The sequence below is a fragment of the Mesoplodon mirus genome, assembly GCF_964341445.2.
Source record: "Mesoplodon mirus genome assembly, chromosome: 15".
NCBI lineage: Eukaryota > Metazoa > Chordata > Mammalia > Artiodactyla > Ziphiidae > Mesoplodon > Mesoplodon mirus.
The window spans coordinates 63,525,843-63,535,577 of record NC_138991.1 but is presented as its reverse complement, the minus strand read 5'-3'; the positions used below and the strand labels follow the sequence as shown (position 1 = coordinate 63,535,577).

At 53.7% G+C, this 9,735-nt stretch overlaps 1 protein-coding gene across 2 annotated transcripts; it reads left to right on the top strand.

The window, feature by feature from the left end:
- The first annotated feature begins 940 nt into the window (after positions 1-940).
- Positions 941-8,810, top strand: FLYWCH2 (FLYWCH family member 2). 2 transcript variants are annotated; one of them, XM_082644715.1, is made up of 4 exons: positions 941-1,198; positions 6,073-6,174; positions 6,917-7,348; positions 8,507-8,810. In XM_082644715.1, the coding sequence occupies exons 3-4, from the start codon at positions 7,018-7,020 to the stop codon at positions 8,608-8,610; spliced, it is 435 nt and encodes a 144-aa protein (XP_082500841.1). In that variant the 5' UTR covers positions 941-1,198; positions 6,073-6,174; positions 6,917-7,017; the 3' UTR covers positions 8,611-8,810. The 2 variants fall into 2 exon arrangements, with proteins under 2 accessions (XP_082500841.1, XP_082500842.1); XM_082644716.1 differs by lacking the exon at positions 6,073-6,174 and having other exon boundaries at positions 944-1,198.
- The last annotated feature ends 925 nt before the right edge of the window (positions 8,811-9,735 follow it).

Genomic DNA, 9,735 nt, shown 5'->3' with positions numbered 1-9,735 from the left:
GAGAACTGGAGGACACGGCGGATGCAGAAGATGCGGAGAACGTGGGAAATGCCTGAAGTCCAGGTCAGGCAGGCCTCATGGCAGCTGGACCTGCACCTGCTGGGAGCCCAGAAGCAGCTTTAGAGCAAGAGAAAGGAGGAGAAGAAGAGGGGTGTCCTGGGAGTGGCGTTTTCTAGAGAGCATCAGCGTCTTCACTCTGCCAACGTGAGGACGCGCAGCTAGAAGACTGGGGGCTCTAGAGGGGCGAAGGGGGGCGGGCGGAGGGCTGCGGAGGGTCGCAGTGAGCGGAGGGCTCGGGGCGCCGTTCAGGAGGGGAGGCGGGTGAGAGGCAGGGCGGGTGTCAGCTCGGAGTATGCTGGGCCACTCTGATCGCCACCCGCCAAGTGTCCAGGAAAGCAGCCCCCAGGGCCCGCAGCTCCCCGTGCGGGAGCAATCCCGGTCTCCACCGCCCAGGGTGGTCAGAGAATCAGTGTGCAGTGACTGTGTGCTGTGAGTGGGGGCTGGACCGATGGGCGAAGGCCGGGATGATGGACGAGGGCTGGACCTGTGACGGGGGACGGGGGGGAGCACCAATAACGAGGGAGGGACCAGTGGCGAGGGCTGGACCGAGGGTCGGGGAGGGACCAATGGCAAAAATGACGCGCCCTCAGGGATGCTGGGCGGAGCGGAATCAGTAGCTTTGATGAGCATACTGGAAGTTCTTCCCTCTGCTCGCTCAGGAGAACGACTGAGACGATCGAGGCCTTTAAACAAATGCTGTGACTTCCTCTGCGTGGAGCCGAGGTCAAACACTGGGGGAGGTCGGGTGGTCTCAGTTAAACCCACCCCACCTTGTCCTGGGAGAGCCCCGCCCAAGACTCAAAGTCTGGCCACTAGAAGGCTGACGCTCCGCCCCCCGGGGGGCCACCGCCCAATAACGGCATGGTCCTGCCCCCTCGCGAGCTCTGGCTCCGCCCCCGCGCGGGATTGGTCAGGCCGCCAGTTCTGCCCCGCGAGGGGAAGACCCGGAGAAATCGAGTTAGCCCAAGGAATGGGCCCCCCCCACAAACCCTGCTGCGCATGCTCGCTCCATGACCCCAGCTTGAGGTGACTGCCCGAACCCAGACGGGGGCCCCAGGCACGGAGGCTGAGGGACCTGCCGCGGCTCGGTCTCCGGAGAGGGAGGGCCCCGCTGCCGTCGCCGCCCGGCCGGTGCCCGGTGAGGACGGGCCCCAGCGGATCGGGGAGGGTCTCGGGTCCCTGCCGGGCTCCTCTGGGGATCCCCAAGGGCTGCTGATGCTGGGGGGTGCCCCCCAGCTCTGCATTCCGGCGCTCAGGCCGCCTCCTTGTCCTTCACCAGCGATTCAGCTCTTCTCCTCGCTCGTCCTTCCCCCAACCCACCCGACCCCAGGACTGAGCCCTCACACCCCAAGTCAGGGAGCCCCACATTGGTTTGCCTTTCCTTGACCGTGTCCGCCCCGCCCAGTACTGCCCCCGCCCTGCACCCATCCCCAGTCCCGTGCCATCCTTGTGGCTCTAGAGATGCTCGCAGGGATGGCAGTTGGAGGTCTGAGATGTTGGGGCGGGGGAGGCACTCCGGAGGCTTAAGAGGTGGCGGTAATGATGCGAGAGGAGAGAGGCGGGGAGCAGGGGCCATTTGGGTACAGCATAGACAGGTCTAAGGACAAATTACAGTGGGTAAGGCGGAGTAAAAGTAACTAAGATTCCAAGCCATGGTGATTAGGGGAAAGGAGGTGCCATTACATGAAATTCCCACTTTGGGGAAGCTGTTCCCTGCACACTATAGAGTAGCAGTTCTTGACCCATTCTGGGTCTTACTGCTGCTTTGAAAATCTCCCTGTAAGGATGTGTACCTGCATATCTAAGTGGGTCCATCATCCCACCAGCAGCCCTCCAAGAACCACATGGGACAGCGATTATAGAAGGGGCATCTGTCAGTATCACTGGTAACTTGAAGACTTCACCCTTGCCTGCCTGCCTGCCTGCTCTTAAGAGCCCCTGCGAAGTTCACCACTACTCCCATTACATAGGTGAAACCAGCCCAGAGAGTGTAAGGGGTTGGCCTCTTAGCTGAGGATGCAGGTGTTGGTGGACATTAATGGTATTTCTCTCCCATACATATGAAGGTAATGGTAATTCTGTTAATCCATCATCAGTTGCCAGGCAATGATCCTGGCTTTCCTTTTTTTTTTTTTTTTTTGGCCACACCATTTGTGGGATATTAGTTCCCCAATCAGGGATCGAACCCGCTCCCTCGGCAGTGAGAGCGGGGAGTTCTAACCACTGGACCGCCAGGTAATTCCCATGATACTGGCTTTCAGAACCTCACCATCAAGGGATTGGACCTCGTATTAGTTACCTACTGCTGCCATAACAAATTACCACAAATTCAGTGGATTAAAACAACACAGCTTTGTAAAAGTTATGCAGTGTGTTAGGTCAGAGGTCTGACATGGGCCTCACTGGGTTAAAATCAAGGTGTGGGCAGGGCTGTAACCCTTCCAGGGGACTATAGGAGAGACAGTCTGTTTCTTTGTCTTTTCTAGAGGCCTCCAGCATTCCTTGGCTCATATCCCCCTCCCTCCACCTTCAATGCCAGCAACATCGAATCTCTCCTCTCGCTGACCCTGCCTCCATCATCACACAGCTTTTTCTGACTCTTCTACCTGCATTTCCTGCTTTTTAGGATCCTTGTGATTGTGATGGAACCACCTGGACAATCCAAAATAATCTCCTAGTTTAGTAACCTTCATGCCATGTGCAAACTTAATTCCCCCTTTGCCATGTAAGGTAACGTATTTACAGGTTCCAGGGATCGGGACCTAGACAGCTTTGGCGATGGGCAGCAGGGAGGCATTATTCTGCCTCCCAAGGTGTCTAAGAGGCTCCTGCCAGTTCTTAACATTGTGTGGTTTGGGGTTTACACTGAGCCATCTTACAATATCATGACAGCTGGTTAGGATAAATGGGTGACTGGAGACCCATAGCAATATCAAACCATCCAACTGGGGATGCAGGTGGAGGGTGTAAAGTGAGTGAAGTAAGGTAAACTATTAAGCCTTTTGATCTTTTTAATTCATTTCTGCTTCACTTCTAAAAATTCTGTTAATTCAATGAACTTTTATTGAGTAAAAATTTAATTTTCAAAATAGATGTTTTAGGCTTAAAATAGCTGCCTGTCAACTCTTCCATTCACATCTCAAGAATAAATTGCTAGAAGGTTAGGGATGAATCCAGAAAACAGACTGATCCAGCCTGAGGGACTGTCCACCCCTGTACATGGAGTGGTGGAAAAACAGTTCAGCTATGAACTAGAAATTAGAAACTTCTTAAACAGAGGGCCCATGGCATCATCCATTTTTCACAAAGTATCAGAATCAAATAGGGTACTGGTAAAAAAAAAAAAAAAAAAAGTAGATTCTCAGGTCCCTCTCCAGACCCACTGAGAAAGAAGTCTGGGGGTGGAGGAGTCCAGAACTGTGCTTTTTTTTTTTTTTTTTTTTTTTTTTTGCTGTACGCGGGCCTCTCACTGTTGTGGCCTCTCCCGTTGCGGAGCACAGGCTCCGGACGCACAGGCTCAGCGGCCATGGCTCACGGGCCCAGCCGCTCCGCGGCATATGGGATCCTCCCAGACCGGGGCACGAACCTGTATCCCCTGCATCGGCAGGCGGACTCTCAACCACTGCGCCACCAGGGAGGCCCTGTGCATTTTTAATAAGAATTCTGGGTGATCTTAGGTATCATGAAGTGGGGAAACCACTGATTATAGACTTAAGTTCTCTTTTCTCAATACATAAGTTTTATTGAGATAATTTACATACCATGCAATTCACTCACTCACAATGTACAATTCAATGGCTTTTAGTAAATTCACCAAGTTGTGCAGCCATCACCACAATCAGTTTTAGAACTTTTTCATCACCCCAGAAACCCCATACATACTAGTATTCACTCCTCACTCTTCTGGTCCCCATCCCTCCCACCCCCATCCCTAGACAATCAATCACAAATCTACTTTCTGTCTCTATGGATTTTTCTACTCTATAGATTTTCTATAGACTCCAGGTCATTTTATAGAAATGGAGTGTATAATATGTGATCTTTCATGACTGGCTTCTTTCACTTAGCTAATCTTTCCAAGGTTCATCCATGTCGTGGCATGAATTTTTTAAATTATCAAATAATATTCCATTGTGTGGATACATCACATTTTATTTATTCATTTATCTGTTGATGGATATTTGGGCTGTTTCACTTTTTGACATCTATGAATAATGCTGCTGCGAATATTCATGTACAAATTTTTATGTAGACATCAGTTGCCATTTCTCTTGGGGATACACCTAGGAGTGGAATTGCTGGGTCATATGATAATTCTATGTTTAACCTTTTGAGAAATCATCAGACTGTTTTCCAAAGTGGCTGCACTATTTACATCCCCACCAGCAGTGTATGAGGGTTCCATTTTCTCCTCATCCTCACCAACACTTGTTATTGTCTGTTTTTTTTGTTTTGTTTTATTAGATCCATTCTAGTAGTGTGAAGTAGTATCTCATTATAGTTTGATCTGCATTTCCCTCATGACTAATGATGTTGAACATCTTGTGCTTACTGGCCACTTGTATATTTTCTTTGGAGAAAGGCCTATTCAGATCCTTTGCCCATTTTAAAAATTGAGTAATTTGTCTTTTTATTACTGAGTTATGTGTTCTTTATAAATTCCAGATACAAGTCCCTTATCGGATGTAAGATCTGCAAAAATGTTCTCCCATCCTATGGGCTGCCTTTTAATTCTCTTGATGGTGTCCTTTGACTCACAAAAGTTTTAAATTTTGATGAAGTCAAATTTTTGTGTTTCTTTTTTGGTTACCTGTACTTTTAGTGTCGTACTGAAGAAAGCTTTGCCTAATCCAAGGTCAGGAAGATTTACTCTTTTCTTTTTTTTTTTAAGAGTTTTATCACTAGCTCTCATAATTAAGTCTATGGTCATTTAGAGTTAATTATTTGTATATGATGTGAGAAAGGGGTCCAACCACCTGGAGTTTCATCCCTGGACCACAGAGGTGTGGGCTGCTGGCCAGGGTTGTGCACCAGGCCAATCAGAGTGTGGGGGCAGGGTCCTGTGGGTGGGGCCTCCCACCATAACCCTTTCCTGCCCAGAGTGGTTCTCTGGGGGTGGGGGGGAGACAGTGTCTTTTCTGCTGGGCCCCATGTCCCCACAGGTCCCAGGTACCACCATGTTGCCTGCCCTGTGGGGCAGGATGAGCAGAGCTGGGAAGGACCACATGGGAGGAGTAGGGGTTGGCTTATCCAGGGGCTGGACCAGGGACAGGAGGGATAATGAGACATCAATCCCAGGGGTGCCTGTCGTCAGGTGACTTGCTACCAGGAAACATTTACCTGAGGCTACACCCCCTGGAGGTGGGGGTCCTCCTCTGTCGCAGTTGGGAGGCCTCTGCTTTCGTGTCTAGTTGTCAGGTCTCTGCTTTCATGTCTAGTTGACTGAGAAGGGGCGCTTGCAGGGGACAAGGCACCCCAACCATGCACTGGCCTTGCACCTCAGGCTCCTCTCATGGATGAAGGGGTCTTCGAAGACTTTGGGGTGTGGAACATGGACACCTCAAGCCATGTGCATTGGAAGGGCCCAGAGAAACACAACTGAAAGCCAGGTTGAAGAAACAGGTCTAGGGGGTCAAGTAAGAGTGTACGGGCCTTGGTGCTGCCTGAGTCCTGGACAGGGAGGGTGAGATGTCTGCCAAGGCGGCAATCTTGTTTCTGGGCTAAACTGGAAACTGAGAAAGACCCCGCCATCTGCCCACCACCCAATCACCCCCAACAGACAAAACAGCTAGCCCACACTGATGCCCCAGAGCCCTGGTCTCCAAGCTAGCACTGCCCCTGTCATCCATTTTTTTCTTTTCTTTTTTCTTTTTTTTGGCCATGCCATGTGGCTTGTGGGATCTTAGTTCCCTGACCAGGCATTGAGCCCGGGCCCCCGGCAATGAAAGTGCAGAGTCCTAACCATTGGACCACCAGGGAATTCCCTGTCATCCATCCTTTCTGCTTCTCCAGACCAGAAGCCAGGGAGCCCTCAGTGACCACGGATTCTCTGGACACCTCCACAGCCCTGTCCCCACTCAGCTGAGGCAGAGCCAGCACCAGCTCAGACACAAGGTCGCTGCCCTCGTGGGGTCCTAATGTCCCCTAGCACTGGGTGCCCTGGGGCCTCTGGCCTGGGATGGGGGCCGGATCTAGTTGTGAATCTGGAGAGCTCTGCCTCCCAGGGCCCAGCCCATGCTCCTGGTGACAGTGTCAGGGTGAAGGGCACCGGGCATTCTGGGAGTACCAGTGACCTGAGCTCATGTCCCCAAAGTACTTTTCCCTGAAGACTGGTGCTCAGGAAGATGTGTGTCCGTTATCCTGGACAAGGTACCCCAGGTGCTGTGCAGGGCGGCCTCTGCACCCACCTCGACTGGACTCTCAGCTCTGCCTTCATGGCTGCGTGCCTCAGTGTCCTCATCTGTAACCTGGGTCAATGAGAAAGATCAACTTTCAATAACATGGGGGCTGAAGGTTAAATGGAAAACCTGTGGAAGCACTTCACCCCGTGCTCAGCACCTGTGGGCCTGGATTCCTAGTAACTCACAGCTGTCAGCACCTTGGTCACCCCAGTAGCCCCTTGAGAGCCCTGTTTTGGGCACATTTTGTAGATGGGAAAGTGAGGTTTGGCTGGGGTAGGTGACGGACCCAAGGCTACCAAGAGAGCAGAAGCACCAGCCCAGGGTTCTCTGGCTCCATTCAGGTCCTTCCCCAGGGGCACCAAGGCAGCCCCATCTGCCCCAACCTCCAGCCCAGATTCTTCCTGAACCCAGGTCCAAGGGCATCTCCACTGATGGGATTTTGCCTCCTGCCTTAGGACGGAGCCCTTGAACTGCTGGGTTCCTTCCAGGGAGGTGGAGGAGAAATCCATCTACTGGGGCCTGAGCGTGGCCTGGGGGCCAGGCCATCAGTCCCAGAATGCCCCTGCCCGAGCCCAGTGAGCAGGAGGGCGAGAGCGTGAAGGCCGGCCAGGAGCCCTCCCCTGAGTCCCCTGAGCCGGGCACAGATGTCGTCCCCGCAGCCCCCAGGAAGCCCAGGAAGTTCTCCAAACTGGTGCTGCTGACGGCCTCCAAGGACAGTGCCAAAGTGGCGGGGGCCAAGCGCAAAGGAGTGCACTGCATCATGTCCCTGGGGGTGCCTGGCCCCGCCACCCTTGCCAAAGCCCTCCTCAAGATCCATCCCGAGGCTCAGCGGGCCATCGAGGCTGCCCCCCAGGAGCCTGGGCAAAAACGCAGCAAGCTGGACACAGGTGAGGCCCCAGCCCAGTGAGCAGGGCGGGAGCAAGACCTTCCTGGGGCCGAAGTCTCCTGTCACGTGGGCAGCCAGGGGGACGGCAGGCTCGGCTGGCTCAGGGGAGTGTGTGCTGTGAACATTTCTGCGTGCATCTGTCTACATTATCTCAGTGTGAATCTCTGAGTGTCTATAGGCCTCCGTGTGTGTGTTTCTCTAAGGTTCTGTCTCCCTATGTGTGTATTTGCCTAGGAGAGTAAGTTTGTGTGGGTTCTTGTATGTCTGTGTTCCTGGGCCTATTTCTCTCCGTGTCTACTCTTACGTGTTTTTCATGAGATGGGGGCATCCCCAGCCACAGGCCTAGAGTTCTCAGGGGACCTGAGGGACCCCTCAGGCTCCATCGCCTGCTGGAGTCAGGGACCCTGGAGCCTGGAGGCCCCTCTGCAGTGGGCCTGGTTCACCCTTGAGCCCTTCCACCAGCCTGTTCTGCTCCAAGTGCCTCCTCATGGCCACCTGCCTCTGCCCAGTGCAGAGAGGGTTCTGTCCTCACAACCTGTGTGGAGGCAGGGCTCAGAAGGGCCAAGTCACCACCCTGAGGCCACCAGCTAGCTCACTGAAAAGGATGGGGGGGCCCCCTCTGGCTCAGAGCCCATTCTTCCAACTGAGCTGGATGGGACAGGCCATTTCTACCCCAACTGAGACCTCTGCTCACTTCTCAGATCAGGCAGGCTCTGGGGCCATATGGACCCCACCCCATATGGCACCTTTGTGAGAATCAGGACAAAGTCACCCTTCCTCAGATGGAGAGATGAAGAGCCGAACAAGGGCTGCAGCTCGGCCCCATGGGCTCCCCTGGGCAGGTGCTCATGGGCAGTCAACACCTCTCAACCTGCCTCTCCGTCTTTACCTCCAGACCTGTCCACAGCCCTCCCCACCTCCTGCCCCGTCCTGGGCCAGGCAGCGGGGAGGGAGCAGCAGCTTCCTGATGCTCAGCCCAGATTTGGCCCAAAGTTTCCTGGAAACAGCCTCTGTGTCCCTGGGCCAGTGGCCTTTGGGAACATGTCTCTGGAGTCAGCAATCCCCGCCCCTGCTCTGGCAGCTGGGACCCCCAGTTTTGCACCCCACCCCTTCCCCCTTTTCCTTTGACAACAGCCTGACCCACCCCCTTCTCTTCCAGACGGAAAAGAAGACGGAAGGTTGGCAGGACAGCCTGCCCCCAGTCCCTTGGTGGATGGGGAGGAGTCCACCATGGGCCCCATTGTGTCCAGGGAGGACCCGTAGCCCTGACAACCGAGGGTGCGTCCTGGCTGGGTCAGTGAACTTGGCTGCAACTTCTACACGTTCCACTGGGCTTCTGCCTGGGGCCCAGCCGCTGACTGATTTTCACTTTCAACATTGTAATCTTTTTCTGATCAAGCATAATTTACTTTTGTAAGCAGAAAAAAAAATTAAAAAGAGAATAAAAGAAGCTGTACACTAGATCCCACCATGGGTAGGTTTTTTAAATTCCATGATTCTGGGTCCTTTGAGGTCCCAGCTCCAATCCCCACCCCCCTGCTCCTGGGCCTCCCCAACCCCCACCAGCCCTTACCTGGCCCTGCTCCAGGACTTCCTGGCCTGGGCCATCTCTCAGGCCCAGGAGGGCTCTCCAGCGGCCTCCATCCCCCAGGGCCTCACACCCTGGGCCTCCTCAGCCTGGAAAACCTGACCACTGACTCAGAGACTAGGTGGAGTCTCTGAGGTTTCCACTTTCTGCTGCCTTTGGTGTCCAGCCCTGAACCCTTGGGAAGCCAATCCTGCCCCTCCCTGGCTCTCCTTCCAGGGCCAGTTCCCAGGAGGCCTCAGCCTGCTTCTTCCTGCTGGACGCTCAGAAAGGCCACCTCCTCCAAGGAGCCACACAGGACTGACAGCCCCTGTGCACAGGGGCCCTGATGTCCATAGCAGCCCAAGGTTCTGCTGAGGAGGTGAGCCTGCGGTGTGAGGGGACACGCCTGACAGAAGTGTATTGTGCCCCTGCCATGTTCCTTCTGGGTGGTTTGGGGGCTGAGGGAGATTCCTGGGAGCCTGAGCCCCTCCTCAGGTCCCCTGAGTGCTGCGCTGCTGGAGGAAAAGATGAAGAAACACTGTTCCCCTCCTTCAACCATAAGTCGGGGTCCCCTGAGAAAAGGCATCGGCCTCAAGTTGCTTCAGCCCACGTGGTCCTTATCATTTGAAAACTGCCTTTGGGCAAAAGGAAATGGATTATTTTTTAAAAGTAGAGTTTAGAGGACTTATGTTTTCAAACATTTTCCAAATTTAATCAGTATCTGTTGACTCCCTCTTGGGAAAAGTGAGTTACGCAGCACATCCGCAGCACCCAACTCTCCATTTTGCTGTTATTTTTACAGCATGGTTGTCTGTAACAAT

Coding starts and splice junctions, on each gene's coding strand:
- FLYWCH2 (XM_082644715.1), top strand. CDS start 7,018: ATGCCCCTGCCCGAGCCCAGTGAGCAGGAGGGCGAGAGCGTGAAGGCC. Junction 7,349..8,506: donor ACGCAGCAAGCTGGACACAG/GTGAGGCCCCAG, acceptor CTTCTCTTCCAG/ACGGAAAAGAAGACGGAAGG.